This window comes from Lissotriton vulgaris, chromosome 9 (assembly GCF_964263255.1).
Source record: "Lissotriton vulgaris chromosome 9, aLisVul1.2, whole genome shotgun sequence".
Lineage (NCBI taxonomy): Eukaryota > Metazoa > Chordata > Amphibia > Caudata > Salamandridae > Lissotriton > Lissotriton vulgaris.
In genome coordinates, this window is record NC_141697.1 from 523797506 (window position 1) to 523813639 (window position 16134).

Consider the following 16134-nt stretch of genomic DNA (forward strand, 5'->3'; position numbering starts at 1 on the left):
GCACATGCCTGACAGCGCGATCTCCCTCTCATATAAGAAAATGATAAACGTGCGCACAGATCTTCTCCTTGGCTTGCGGGACCAGTGGGTGGCGGATGGTCTAGAACTTGATGACGAGGACTGGCAGAGCGCAGTTTCCTCCCCTAAGGAGGTTGCAATCTCCTCTCGCCTCCGCCTAGTGCAGTTCAAGATCTTGCACCGGGTGTATGTGACAGGTCCCCGATTGGTGCGCATGGGATACTCGCCTGACGGCCTCTGCCGCAGAGGCTGCGGAGCCCTTGCCACTTTCCTCCACATCCTTTGGGAATGCCCCGTAATAGCCTCCTACTGGAGGAGGGTGCACCGTATTATGGGTGAAGTTACTGGTGTGATCGCTCACGCGGAAGCTCGTAGGTGCCTCCTCAATGTGTGTGAACCTTCCGACCACAACACAGCACAGACTAGGTGGGTGACCCTGGGGAACATGGTGGCCAAACGGGATATTGCTCAGAAATGGGCTGCGTCCACGGCCCCCCTGGTGGTACAATGGAAAGCCAATATGGATTGGTGTATGTTTTGGGAGAAGACGGTCTATGTGGCAAGAGGGAGACCTCACACCTGGAATAAAGTATGGGGGGCCTGGAACGCATATAGAGGAGACGTGTGTTTGCCACCTGAACCCGTCTCTCTGGATGAACATGTGTCACCCTGACCTGTAACGCCAACTGAGCTTTGATGCACTACACTCTCCTGTTGTCTTTCCCCCCCCTCCTTCCCATTCTGACATCCTCTCCTTGGTGATCGCTTCCCTGCCTTTCCTCCCGACCTGTCCCTGATGCCCTGACTCACACTGGACTCTATTGCCGTCTTTTCGCGCCCTAGGGCGCTCCTTTGTTAAGTTCTTCATCTAAATATAAAATTAACCTTCAATGACTATGTGTTGATCTTTTTGCACTAAATGTTCTCCTGTTGCCCATGCTGCCTTGCCTCCGGGATGTCAGGCTGAATAGCTGTGTGCTCTGTTCTTAATAAAGGTTTTCAAAAATTAAAAAAAAAAAAAAAAATTATACAGAAGGAGGGTGTGAAACAAGACGATTGGTTCAGAAGAGTTTCTAACACTTCAGTCTCCTTCATGATGTAATATCTAAATAGAAATGTATTCTAAAAGTATATAGAGAAGACCCTTTTGTGCTGCAAGAATATCAATCAGTGGTACATTACCTATATAATTCAATGGAGAACCTTCTTCCCCTCTGTGAAATCTGGCCTTGGTATCATTTACAAAGATGACTGCAGTTGGACAACAAAATTCAATGGCCTGTACATTCCAAAAAGCAATTGTTCCCTTTGTTACTTCTTTACCATTAAGGTTCACAGCACAGGATACAAACAAATGATGTGTTTGTCTAATGTGCCTTGAATTACCACACTATTCTTATCTTATCTTAAGTGCAATTTGTAGAGCGCACTGACACCTAGGCTTCATGGCGCTATAAGACAGAGTGAGAGAGTGAGGGGGAAGCGAGGGTGACGGTGTTCTAACCAAGGGGTGGGAAGAGATAGTTTTTTTATTTTTTTTGAAAACCTTTATTGAGAAATGCAAGTTATTACATGCGCAGGCCCACAACCACAGGGGCCGGCCGCAAATGAAGCAAGAAACCATAAGTCGAACAACAATGAAATAAAGGAGAAGCTGTGCGACTACCACACGTGGTCATGGGCACCCCAAGGCAAAAGGATACATTAGGTTTTCATTTTTTCAATTTAGATGAAGAAGTAGCGGCGGCTATCTCAAAGGCGTCACACCATCCAGTTTAAGAACAGGAGATGAGGGGGGACGAACCCCGCAAAGCAATCGGTGAACACTCACACAGTTATGCAAACAATATGGTCACCGAGGCAGCAACAGAGCTACAGGCAATACAGCAGCAATTGATTTAACAGAGCACCATCCCATACACCCACCCTCTAATGACAGAAAGGCATAGGCAAGTGGAAACGCCTGATAGAAAAAGGAGAAGAAGTAAAAGAGACCGCCAACCCTACTGGAGAGACAGAGTGCCCTCCCAAGAACAGACAGAAAAAGAAGAGAAAGGGACCATAGAACAAAATAAACTAAAACAACAAACTCCCCCCCCCCCCACACCCACCACCCTGCACACCTGTAATGGCTACGGCCAACCCCACTAACAGCGTGCCTGTCGCCCAGGAACTGCCCCACAGAAGGGAAAAATATAAAGCGGAGGAGGAGAGCGACAAACACACTCCCGGACTCCCTTACCCCCCACCATTGGCAACCTCCCCAAAGCAAATCAACCAACCTTTAAAAGCAAATAGCAAGCGTCCAGCTGGGGAGGATATCAACCAAGTCTAACCACCTCCCGGAAAGAGCCCAGGCAAGATCAAATCCGCATTAAAACACATGTCGCCCAAGAGACAACAATTTCAAGAGAAAAATACAGTAGCCCAGTCAAAGCAATGGAGATGTGTCGAAGCCGGATACCAGATGAAGTCAGCCTTGGCCAGTGCGACTCTGTGTAGGGCCCCACGTCCTCCGAAGCACAATAGGCAGGAGACAGTCAAAATGTCCGCGGAGGTGCAGGGCAGAGAGATCAAACCAAGGACCAGTCACAAAATGGCGGAGTCCACAGGACCAGCAGGACAAGATGGAGAGGAAGGACCGACTCCTCCAATAGTTCCGGAAGGGCTTTCTACTGCGAGCAGGATCATTAGCAGCGAGGGTCCGCCGGGCGAAAAGCACATAGGAAGGACCATTGATAGCGACGGGTGCAGAGTAAATCGGGCCAAAAGAATCCAAATGAGCCAGGGCAGGGCGCCGGTCGGGAACCTCAGAACGTTGGGTCAAATCCTCCACCGGTATCAAGGGATGTTGGTCGCTTGTCACAGGGTCGTCGTCTGGTCCTAGGTGAATATTTTCCAGCTTTTTCGCGAGCCGGTCATACGTGACGGTAAACCGGGTATGGAGCACCCCTATGGCGGCCATGATGGACCTCAACAAAGGAGCGTCACCCGTCCGCTCCATCCCCCGGGCCACAGGGACGAAGCAGGACACGAGCCCCGGGATCGCTACCAAGGCTCTAGGCACACACAAAGCAGACGGAAACTGCGGGCGCTCTCACCACCGGCGAACACTTCGCCTTCTCCAGCCGCGGGGGACAGCCCTCAGACCTCGTCCCCCAGCAAGGTCACCGGGCACATCCCCGGCCGCGGCTCAGGATGATCGTCGTCCGTCACCATGATATGGCGTCGTCGCCTAAGATGACTGGATTGCGATGCAGTGTCTCAAAATCCAAAGTCGCAGGACCGGTCCAGACCCCATACTCACTGCCGCTGTTGATCGATAGCAATCCGGGTAGACCGGAAATCGAGGTCCCGGCGGCAGCCCTGAAATAGGCCCAGAAGAAAACACGACAGAACTCCGTCACCCAAGCAGTTAGAAATACCGGGTTTGCACCAATGGGGTCAGGCAGGCTTCACACACCCAGGCGCCCGGTGGTGGCATAAGATGAATAGCAGGATAAATCGGCCGCCGGTGGAGGTCGGCGGAGCCGGGAGCTTACGCGGCCATCTTGAATCGTTGCGTAGCTCCTCCTCTCGGAAGAGATAGGTTTTGAGTGTTTTTCTGAAGTTCAGGAGGGAAGGGCTTGATTTAATGGACAGAGGGAGAAGATTCCAGAATGCGGGAGCTAGGTGGGAAAAGCGACGACCGCCGAATTTCTTGGTGAAGGTGGGCTGAACTTAGATTGCGCGTTGGTCGATGAGGAGTGATGAGGGATTTAAGAAATGCGGGGCAGGTGCAGTGAAGGGCCTTGAATGTAAGGCAGGCCACCTTGAAGGCCGCCCTTTGGCCAATTGGTAGCCAGTGCAGGCTGTGAAGTAGGGGTTTTGCCGATTGCCATCTAGGAGTTTTATGAATGAGGCGGGCCGCTTGGTTCTGGACAACCTGAAGGCGGTGCAGCAAAGATTGTGGGAGACCGTGGTAGAGGGAGTTGGAAAAGTCCAGACGGGAGAGTACTAGCGAGATGATCGTCTGAGTGAGAGCGGTGGGCGGGAGTAAATGGCGAACTTTGCGGATCTTCTGGAGCTGGTACATACAGGATGAGATGACCGCCCTCCTAACATCCAGTGTGTGAAATGCTCCTTCAGCTGCTGTAAGTGTGTTTTGTTTTTAAGACATTGCTCAGTCTGAAGTGCATATATTTAACATATAAATTCTCTGAGTTAGTGAGCTACAGACTTTACCATTCAGGCAACAATCATTCTTTTTTACTAGCCCTCCTATCTGCAGCTCATGTACTTAAGCCAAAGAAGTTCTGAGTTAAGTGGATGGGCTTTAGACAGTGCAGTGTTTTAAAAACAGGGACACTGTACTTCTCTGCATGAGGGCACCAGCACCAGGTGTCTCATCATTGCTAAAGGACTTCAAAAAGCACCAAGGCAAAATTAACTTCTATTCCCTATAGAGGACCACACAATATGTAAAACTATATGTGAAGGATGACATGCAATTCCAATTGCAGCAACTATGAATATAGCTATGCATGAAGCTGTAACAAGGTCATGAGAGGGAGGCTAAATTGTACAATGGGCACATATATCACTTATTTTGCATTAAGCTTACCAGAAGGATAGTTTAGTAATAATAATATATGTATTACTTGCTCAAGACCTCCACTGAAGGTCAACAAATACTACATTAGTCATCAACAATAGTCCAGAGGATAAAAATAATTAATATAACATTACAAATTTTTTTAAAATGCAGTAACCCTCTGTAGAAGTTGGCAGAGCCATAAAGTCCAAAGCTTATGATGCAATTCTGACTTTGTTATGGAGAAACCTGTTCTTTAAAACTGTAATCATGTATTTTGTAACATGATACAGACATACAAAGTATGACTTATGACTTGCATTTTACAGTATTTATCAAGAAACAGGGAGGAAGACTGATCGTTTGATCAACGGACACCAATTACCACTCAGGGTGGTGGAAGGTCCAGTATCAGCTTGTGTCCGTATCTGGTACAAGGAATGCAAGGGGGGGAATGCTGTACTGTTCCTATGTAGAATCGAGGGAGGTTTAGATGGCATGACCAAAGGTGTATAAGTGGCACCTTGGGGCATCCATTGTGTTGGATGTATTTGCCTCACACACCCCGAGGGATGTCATGCTTCATCATCGGCGTTTGCTCCTCGTCGGGGAGGCGGTGCAATCCCCGACGGGCTCACCTCAAGAGGGGCTCTTTGGCGGAGATCTTTTTTCCAACAGCCTTATGGTGAAGTGGGGGTGTGTGGGCAAGAAGGTGTATAGTGATGAGCTGGGAGCTAAAATGTAACTGGGGGTACCGGAATTTACTTTATTCTGGGGGTCCCCTGGCTACAATTAAAACGTGGAACTAGCTTACTAGGTGTCAACACAATTAGGTTGAGTGACGCTGGTAAAGACTAGAGGTCATAAGTGGTCGACATGTTTCTCGCAGTGGGACAAGTTACCCGCGATTCTTCAGGACCATATAAAAAGTGAAAGGAGGGTCAAAAAGAGGGAACATGCTCATGTCATGTATGTAATGTGTGTTACCTCTGTGGAGTATCCTATGCCATTAGGTTGGGGACTACAAGCCACATGAGGGTCGGCGGAAAAAGATATCAGGGAGGGCCCTTAGGTGAGGCTCATCCTGCCTGTATCCAGGTGACTTGACCTACCCGTCCCCGCCGAGCTCGAGTTCGGCGGGACGGGTAGGTCAAGTCACCTGGATACAGGCAGGATGAGCCTCACCTAAGGGCCCTCCCTGATATCTTTTCCCGCCGACCCTCATGTGGCTTGTAGTCCCCAACCTAATGGCAACCTAATGGCATAGGATACTCCACAGAGGTAACACACATTACATACATGACATGAGCATGTTCCCTCTTTTTGACACTCCTTTCACTTGTTATATGGTCCTGAAGAATCGCGGGTAACTTGTCCCACTGCGAGAAACATGTCGACCACTTATGACCTCTAGTCTTTACCAGCGTCACTCAATCTAATTGTGTTGACACCTAGTAAGCTAGTTCCACGTTTTAATTGTAGCCAGGGGACCCCCAGAATAAAGTAAATTCCGGTACCCCTAGTTAAATTTTAGCTCCCAGCTCATCACTATACACCTTCTTGCCCACACACCCCCACTTCACCATAAGGCTGTTGGAAAAAAGATCTCCGCCAAAGAGCCCCTCTTGAGGTGAGCCCGTCGGGGATTGCACCGCCTCCCCGACGAGGAGCAAACGCCGATGATGAAGCATGACATCCCTCGGGGTGTGTGAGGCTAATACATCCAACACAATGGATGCCCCAAGGTGCCACTTATACACCTTTGGTCATGCCAGCTAAACCTCCCTCGATTCTACATAGGAACAGTACAGCATTCCCCCCCTTGCATTCCTTGCATTTTACAGTAACAGAGTACAAATACATCAGTATGGTTGCTTCTCCTTCCATCTATCTGTGAAACACTTTAGTGGAGGATCTCCCCTTTCTAAACATCAAGAAAAAACATTGCAAAGGGTGTCCTTGCAAAGAGGGAAATACTACTGTTTTCTTTTCAATCATGCAGATTCAACTATTATTTTGCACTCCAAATAATCATATTTAAATAGGTGATATTCAGCCCTGCCAATACAAAATGTGTTTATTAAAATGTAAACAGATCCACTGGGCCAGTTGAAAGTTCATGTCTAACATAATCTCTTAAGGAGTAAGTAGTTGAACAGCGGCACATGCTGGCAATTGCCCCATGAGCCCAATCCTAGACACTTAATAGACCAGCTTCTAGGTAGAATACTTACACGGGAAATCTGTAGTGTTGTCAGTCTTGTTAGGAGGACATTTCAATTTGATTTACAAAAAGTAATTTGTCAAACATTAAACTGCATTCAGAAGAGTTGGAAGTACCTCGGTCTCATATACCTTCAGTAGAATCAAAATTCGCCTCGGTACTCCACCGTCTAGTAAAGTGTTTGATCAAACATAATTTACAGCTCTGCTCTCATTACAAATTGTATTTAGTGCTCAGGCTCAAACTTAAGATTTTAACACCAAAAACTAAATCAATGCAACAGATCCAAAAATTAAGATATCTATTTAGGTTTTGTTGGTGCATTTGCTTATGCATGAAGAGGGAACTTGTATGTTCTAAAACGTATCTAATTTTTGTTTTCTCCTTTAGTGCAGTAATGGGTATTACAACATTTAATAAAAATCTAAAGTCAAGAAATTACATATTTACCCTGTGCCACAGAAAATCTAGAATGTTCGTAAAGCTGATGTTCTTCTGCAGGTTCCGGCTCCTTTTTCACTACAACGCCATACAATATTTGGGGCACCTGAAACAACAAATATTATAGCCTATAATTCTTAATCCAAACAGGTCATTGTAGTTAGATTCTCAGACCCTCTTCAATCCCAGCTGAGCAACAGCAGTCCGATTTCTTGCAGTTTATTAATGTATGTAAACATTTATATAGCATCATCAGAACAGTTGAGGTATAAGATGTATAAAATGTGAAGCAATGGGATATATCAGTTGGAAGGCATGGTTTTATTTTGGGTACTAGAACTTGGGGGGATGCATAACAGATGAAACAAGAGGTCAGTAACAGTTCAGAAAGAATACATTAGATTTTAATAAGAATTATAGTCAAGAAGAGATGAACTGTTTGATCAGGTGAGCTTTCAGTTGCATCCTGATGACCAAAAAAGGGTCTGGCTTCGGGAGTCTAGTAGGCAACAACTTTCAGGCTGATATAGCTGCACCAGAGAAGAATTGTATGACGGTGGAGATTGTGAGCTTAGGGATCTCAAACAAGTGCTTCTGAAAGGGGTGTGGAATTTTTGAAATGATTTACTTGTTAAAGGGACAGGATGCTTCTGAAATCTACTCGTCTTTTTTTTTTTTTAACCGTACCAGTATACCTTTTTGGTGTTGATGTACTTCAGTAATGTGAAAAATTATGACAGCATTCTCATTATATCAAAGCTCTGATAATACATCTCTGAATATGCCAGGGATCATATGGAATCAGGGGATCCTAGCAAGGCTTTGATTTGTCACCTGTCTGGAATGCTACAAACGGTCTTGAAGTGGCAGTTCCATGGTTGAAATGTCCTGTCAGTCTGTGCACAGCAACAAACGCACATGTTATATAGAAAGTGAATTTGCAATCACTCAGCAGATGTTTGCAAGAGCAAGTACATGTGTGTATATGTACGTATGCGAAAACTGATTTTGGAAGTTTACTAGGTGTATGTTTTCTAGAACTGCTTCTGTTAAATCTTGTGAGTTCTGTAAAATCGAAGAGTGAAAAATTCCATGAACATATACCTGCTGGTGCACTTTTGGACTTTCTTAAAGAATTGGACCTATAATTTATTTTCAAGTTGTATATCATAGTTTTACACTAACTCTCCATTATTGATCGTGGTTAGTATTGGCATGATGATAAGTTTTTGACCTGAAGAGATTGGAGACACCCTAGTTCAAGTCAAGAGGGTGGAGACGTTCTTCTGCTTGTTGGAAGAGGTGCTGGAAGGATAAGTCCTAACTATCTGATACTAGCCAGACAAAAAAGTACCTCACCCTGTAATTAAGTGTTACATGGGGTACTACTCTCTTTAGGTGGTACAGCGTCTGCTTGAGAGCGGGGAAGAAAAACATTCTTTTTTGTTATATAACCCTCACACACTCTAGTAGTGTCATGCTTCATCAACGAGTTCACCCTGACTCCTAAAGGTCATGATGGGCTCTACCATATTTCAGGGAGCACTTAGGAGAAGTAGGCCAGGGGGTTTAAAGATTAAAAATCTTCCATTAACTCCAGGTATCCCTTTATTAGTGGAGTTAGTGGGGATATTAAAAAATAAGGGGTAGGGTGGTAAGGATACAATGGTCCTATGACCCTAAATCCAACATGTTTCATCCTTTAAAATTGGCCCTAATGTCCAGGACCGAAGAGGTGATCGAGTGGGGCAGGACCATTGATGAATGTGTGACCATAGGGCTAGCCTTGATTCTGCGCACTCTTGTGACGTGAGAGGTCCACCACGGATGGGTTGGACACATTAGCAAAAGAACCGGATTGAGGCTAAGAATATACCTGGTCGGTTTTAGGTGCAGACTTTTGCACTCCTTCAACAGAAAAATCGGTAAAACCCTTAAAAAAATCCAGGGAGTTAATTTGAATTGCCCTGAAGAAAGCCCAGGACCCATTAGGGCTCATTTTAAAGGGATGATTCATGTTGGCTTTAGGGTCATAGGACCATTGTATTCTTACCACCCTATCCCTTATTTTTTAATAACACATTAGGCAGAGGTAAGCAGGGATAGCCGGCCAGTACGTGCAGTCAACTTGCTCTGTTGCAGCCACTCCCACTTTTTTTACCAGCAACCGCAATAGTTCTGGTGTCACGAGATCATGTGAGACATTGTGTAAGTGCATAGATATAACTGCAGTCATGCATAGCAAATTACTGGCATGTCTTCAATGAAAACCACAAAACTTAGCTTTTAGCAATATTTAATCAGAAACTGATATTTTCAAGTATTTACACTGAAATAAATGTGTTTGTGTATTCATTTCAAAATTCGATTTCCTGTGTCTGCTTTAGAGCTGTTTCTAAAATTGTGCAGTTTAAAATGCAGATTTGTTTTTCTTAGCAAATGTTAATGACTGCATCGGTTTCTATCGTAATCAATAGAAAGTATCACCACTTCAAGATGGGGGCTCGGTGTGCGTTAGGACTAAGCTTTGCTGAGGCTTAGGTTGCCGTCTTGTAACATGACACTTCTCAAAGACGATTTATAACCTTACTAGTCCTTGCAAAGGCCTTTCAGCAAGTGGCAGCGAGGATCAGCTGGAGACCATAAGCGGCACATTGAGCACTAATGCCTTGCCACAGGCAATCAATTCCATGTGTCGATCTTCCGGCTTTGACCGGGTGATGAGCAAGGTACAGAAAACGTTAGTTACACCCACACTTCTTACCCATGTTTGTAGTAATTTAAACTACCTAACTGGTTAGGTTGTTATATTTTTATTTCAATATTTATGTAGTTGTTGCGTGTTTATCTAGGTTCCTGATCGATACTGTGACCCTATGCCCCTATTCAGCTATAAATCCATTTATTCCCTATATTGGCATAACCGTTCAAGTGCGATATTCAGAAAGTCATCTCTGGCCTCACACGAACAGAGCCACATTCCAGAATAGTTCTCTGCCACTTCCTTTGCAACCAATTAGTGCAATGACAGAGCAGAAGTCACTATCTGATATTCCTAGATTAACACTCCGAGTTCTTCAACAAGATAAAAACTCAGCAAACCTGGAAATCCCCGCTTGCTGTGTTTTGATTAGTAATGGAACTCTAATGAGCAACTGATAGCTATCACTTCCTAGTGACATCTTTAATTGACGTCTTATGTCCAGCAAACTTGCGTCAAACCAGGCACCTGTCAGGTATAAATATTACCAACGTTGCCTTAAGCAAACGCTGTCTCGTTGCTGTTGGTGAAGCAAGCCTGTTGCTAGCTGTCTGCTGCTGCGCCTGTCGCCGTTATTAGCTGAAGCTAGCACCCTGTTGCTGCAGCCTGCTGCCCGTCGCCTGAAGCTGCTGATACCATTATCGCTGCTAAAGCGCGAACGATGGTGTGGTGTAACTAGGAGCTGAACAGCCGTCCCTCTGCGAAGAGCCCAGCAGAAGCCAAGCTGCCCGCGGACGCTGTCCCCCCTCCTTCTCCTCCTCGACGCGCTGAAGAGAGACGCTGTCTTTCTCCTGCAGAGAAATCCAGCGCCAGCGTTTCTAGTCTGCCCTCGCGGGTGACTGGGATACCGAGTTTCCCCTGAAGGAGATACCAGACCTCCATCATTCTATTCAGAGGTGTGGTGTTGACTAAACCCTTAGTGAGAATTCTTGAAGCAAACCTTGGCAAAACCAACTTAAACTAAAGCTACTTACTTACTCCCCTCCCAAGTATTAGGCTTAGGTCAGGTACACTGGGGTAGGCGTAGTTAGAAGCACCAGTTGAGTATTTTAGCCTAATGTATATATGACTGTATATATGTTTTATTACTTTTAAACCATTGTATGGCTAAGAAACCATATCAATGCTTTTACAGTATTATCTTGCAATACTTATCTTACTGTACGTACTTTTTATAATAACAAGTCTTGCAATTGTGGCAATACATTTCTCTTGTACGAGAAGAAAGACTGTTCAATAAATGTTAACCCTTTATTGACAAACGCCCGTCTCTCTAGTCTCTACATATTGTGAAAGCAAACTGCACTAACCTGACTAAGTGAAATATATGTCTATTGTTTCACACGACCCTAGAGATTCACTCTTAATCTGAGGAGCAAAGTTGTCATGTTGCACGGTTGTTGGAAAGCTGAATCCCTTCTTGTCTGTGCCAGGGAAGCTGATCACTTCCTATGCAGAGAAGAAAGTTTCCAGTGACCTCTGAGCTAGTTGGTAACACACCCAATTAAGTTTAGCATAGTCAGTGGAGGCCTGGAAGATCCGCACTTCTACGTCGATACTACTGTTTATGTTATTCCAAAGCGCAGGGCCTAGTGGGAAACTAGGAACTACACTACATAGTGATTTATGATCCTATGCTGGAAGTGTTTTCATAGCTTCTAGATTTCCAAGGTACAAGCTACTCTAAAAGGATCCAAAGGCTAAAGTCCGTTAAAGCGCTGGAGCACTTGTGATGTCTTCGCCATATCGTTGGATGGCATCACATTTAAAACGCTTGTGCTGAGCCCTTTTCTCAACTTCGCATGCTGACTTTTAAAAATATGTTTTATTTTTACTCAAGAAACACACCTACTAAATATGCTTTCTTTTTTGTTCCAAAATGCTGATGTTTAGGTTGAATACGTTTTTATTAGGTTTTCATTTTTTTTTTTATTTTATTTTTTTTATTTTATATACCAGGCATAATATAATAGGCAGGATACAATTACAATAATACAATGATGTTACAAAAATATAAAAAACAGATCAACTCAAATAATACAGCAGTACTAATAAATCGCAGGTTTTGAAATTCAAAGAATGGTTACAGAAAGCAACGTAGATGACATCAGGGAATAAAGTTATAGTGCAATGCAAATAAACTCAAAGATCGATTATAGGTATTTTCAACCATCAGCCAATACCACTGGGGATAATACAATTTTTCCATTCAGTTATTGGTCGCCAAAGTATATCTCCTCGTAACTTAGATTGTATCCCTCTTGTTTTAAATATTGCAATTTCATATCTATAGACTCCCAAAAAGCGTGCTAGCCACATCTGAAAGCTTGGAGGATCTACGTCTTTCCATCTTGCAGATAGAAGTATCCTGAATACAGCCATGCCAATAAAAACTAATCTTTCTTCAGATTTTTTCAAATTTAGGTTATGGTCATGGCCAAGTAAGAATAGAGTTTCCGATTCTGGTATTTTGTGTCTGAAAATTTCTTCCCAAAAGGAGTTTATCATGCTTTTAACTAAGGTCAGATCAGGACAAGTATAGAACATATGGGTGAGAGTTGCCGGCCCTTGAGTGCATCTTGGACATAAATCATTCTCACGTTTACCCCATGCAAATAATTTAGCAGGGGTAAAATATAGGTCAAAAACAGTTTTAAATAGTTGTGCCTTAAGACTACTCGCCATCAGTAACTTTTGACTCATGTTTAATACTTGGTTGAGATCTACATTCGGATTATTCAATTTTAGTGCCCACTTTCTTTCTGTTTAGTCAAGATCATCATTCTTCATACTTAAAAGAATATTATATAAGGTTCCAATTCTGGTGTTTGGTCTAGATGTTGCATCAATAATTTCATATTTATGTAAACAAATTAGCGATTCTTTGGCTTTTAGTGTAGCAAATATCTGTGCAAACTTCAGAAAATCTCCGTTAGGTAATTTATATTTCACTTTTAAAGCTAGGAAGGTTGTATCATAGTCATTTATTAAAAAGTCGCCTATTGTCCTAATTCCCAGCTTGGCCCATTGTTTTAGAAAACCAACTAGATCCTGTCCCTGAATAGCATTAGAGTGTAAGAGTGGTGTATATCGATTAATTTTCTCAATTTGAGTATATTTAGCAATTTTATTCCAAGTTTTCCAAGCATTGATCATAATTTCTCCTTTAAAGTCTTTATAGTTTCTTGTCTCGGTTTTTCGCAGTAATAAGCCTTTTGCCTCCTGACCAACCAAAAGTTTGTATATTGAAGGCATTTCAGCAGAGTCCTCTAAATTCTCTTCGCTATATCCTTTAATCATAGGTGTAAGTTGTTTTAACTGAGCTGCCCAGTAATATAATACTATATTAGGTATGGCAAGGCCACCTTTATCAACAGGAAGAGATAATAACTCAATAGATCTCCTAATCTTCCCATTCTGCCACACAAACTTAGATATAAGTGAGTTCATCAGCATTAATGTTTCTTGTTTAATAGCTAATGGTATTGCTCGAAACAGATAGAGGCATCTAGGTAGCGTATTCATTTTAACATAGTTGACTCTTCCTATAATGGATAGATGAAGGCTATTAACCCTTTCAAAATCATTCTTAATTTTATTCACTAATGGATCAAAATTGATTTGTGGGATTAGCTTAGTATTTGCACAAAGTTCAATGCCCAAATATGTAGCTTTTTCGGTTCTTCGTGGGTCTATACAAACTGTGTTTGCTGTGCTTATTATAATCGTCTTTCCTTTATTAAGAGAATATCCGGAATAAGGCCCAAATTCAGAAGTAATTGCCTCTATTTCGCGAATAGCCTCTGTCGGTTCAGATGTGACAATCGCAATGTCGTCAGCGTAGGCCAATATTTTTGTTTCTAAATGATGGCTAACAACAGGTTTAATATTAGTGCTTTCCAGTAGTTTCAAAATAAGAGGATTGATGTATAATGCAAATAGAAGAGGCGAGCATGGGCAGCCTTGCCTAGTACCTCTTGTTATGTTGATATATCCTGAAAAAAGTCCGGCCGCCAAAACTTTAGCTTTTGGGCGGTGATACATTGATTTAATTGAGTTAATAAATTTGGGGCCAAAATTATCACACGTCATAACTTCCCAGAGAAATTTCCAGGTAACACGATCAAAAGCTTTCTCAGCATCAAGTAGGATCATCGACATTGGCTCCCCCCTGGCAGTCAAGGCGTCAAATAAGGCAATTGCCCTGCGGATATGATCTGTAGTTCCCTTCCCAGGAATGAAGCCATGCTGCCATGGGGAAGCGAGCTGTTCAATGACCCCACTGAGTCTGAGCGCTAGAATTTTTGCATATAATTTAGAGTCCGAATTGATAAGAGATATGGGGCGATATGAGGTAAGGTGTTCAGGAGATTTTCCCTTTTTCGGAAAGACGATTATATTAGCTTCCTCCCAAGAAATTGGAGGTATACCATTAAATTGTATTCCAAGAAACAAATCATGTAAGATCGGTAATAGTTGATGACTTAGTAGTTTGAATAACTCAATCGGTATCTTATTGGGACCTTCTGCTTTGCCAGATGCTAATAATGATAATGCGGCACTAACTTCTGTAAGTGTGATTTCTTTTTCAAGATCCTCCCTTGTATCATCATCTAATAATTTTGTGGCCTCTGGGTTACTGAGAAAGTTATTTAAGTAGATTTTTGTATCCACCTCAGACCTTATAGTATCCTCAGTATACAACTTCTGATAATACCTCTGAAACTGAGAATTGATTTCAGTTGCATGAGTAAAAGTCTGCCCGTTTTCTACTATAGTAGCGATGTCTCTCCTTGTAGTTTTTTGTCGTGTACTAAGTGCCAGTTGTCTGCCCACTTTCTCTCCGCTTTCATATACTTGTTTTCTATGCGACTAATATGTCTGGGCAGCTTTCTGGCTTAATTTGGAATTCAATTCTGATTTCAGTATTGCTACTTGCATCATCACATGACTAGTGTCTTTTCCTTGCCTAATTTTAAAGATATGTTCTTCCTCGGCTTTAGCTAAAGCTGCTATTTTTATTTCATATTCTTTTTTTTCCCTATTCCTAGCTTTAGATTGGTAATTAATAGTTTCCCCTCTTAGAGCAGCTTTGTAAGTATCCCAAACAATGTTTCTTGAGGCACTAAATCGATTCATGTTAAAAAACTCCTCAGTCCAGACTTTAATATAATCGATATATTCTTGGTTGCATAGTAGTTTCCTATCAAAGGACCATGTTGTTTTTTGAATATAATTAGTATCATAATTAATTAATAATATTAAGGAATTATGATCTGATAATGTTTTTGGAAGTTTGTTTATATGCAAAGAAGGTGTTAAATCTTTGGATGTAAAAATATAATCTATTCGTACATATTTTTGGTGGGGATGCGAATAGTACGTATAGCCAGGGTCTATTAAATTGTTCTGCACCCAGATATCAGTTAGCCCAAGGCTACATATTAGGCTACTGATAGCGCGATAAACCTTCGGTTTCCGGCCTATATACTTAAATCTAGTTGTATATGGTGACAAGGGTGGTATTAAGGTGATGTTAAAATCACCACAAAAAATTAGCGGGCCTTGCCACATAGCTAATTCTGTTTCCAAAGTTTCAAAAATTATAGGGTCGTCCTGATTTGATCCATAAACAGTGCATATCGTAATTCCATTTACTAATTTAGCAATCGCCCACCTTCAATGTGGATCAGATGAAAAGCGTATTCCTTGCCCATGACAATTCTTAACCAATATTGCAACCCCCCTAATATTTGTTGTTTGAGATGATGCTACTATTAGATTATATCCTTTCAGTCTTAATAGCGCTCTTTTACTCCAAGGGATATGGGTCTCCTGTAGGCACAAAATGTCTACAGGGTACAGCTTCAGTAATTCCTCCAGTCATGACCGTTTATCTCTAGCCAGTAAGCCTCCTATATTCCAGGTTTGTATACTAAGCTTACCCATTGTTAATGTAGTAGCTTTGTCGATTAATATTGCTCAAATAATATTCCATGTACATGTCCTGCTGTATCTTTTCCACAATTACATTTGTTCCTGCTATTACACCTGGTCTTTTTCCATTTTCTGCTTCTCCCCCTTCTCCCTCCCCCCCCTCCCTCTTCGTTGTCCCTC

General features: G+C 42.7%; 1 protein-coding gene across 1 annotated transcript in view; it reads right to left on the reverse strand.

Moving 5' to 3' along the window:
• Window positions 1-16134, reverse strand: part of LOC147690361 (uncharacterized) — a 178850-nt gene that overhangs the window by 138905 nt on the left and 23811 nt on the right. Inside the window, exon 2 of the mRNA XM_086937997.1 lies at window positions 7266-7362. Coding sequence (XP_086794123.1) covers window positions 7266-7362 — 97 coding nt within the window. The remainder of the gene's footprint in view (window positions 1-7265; window positions 7363-16134) is intronic.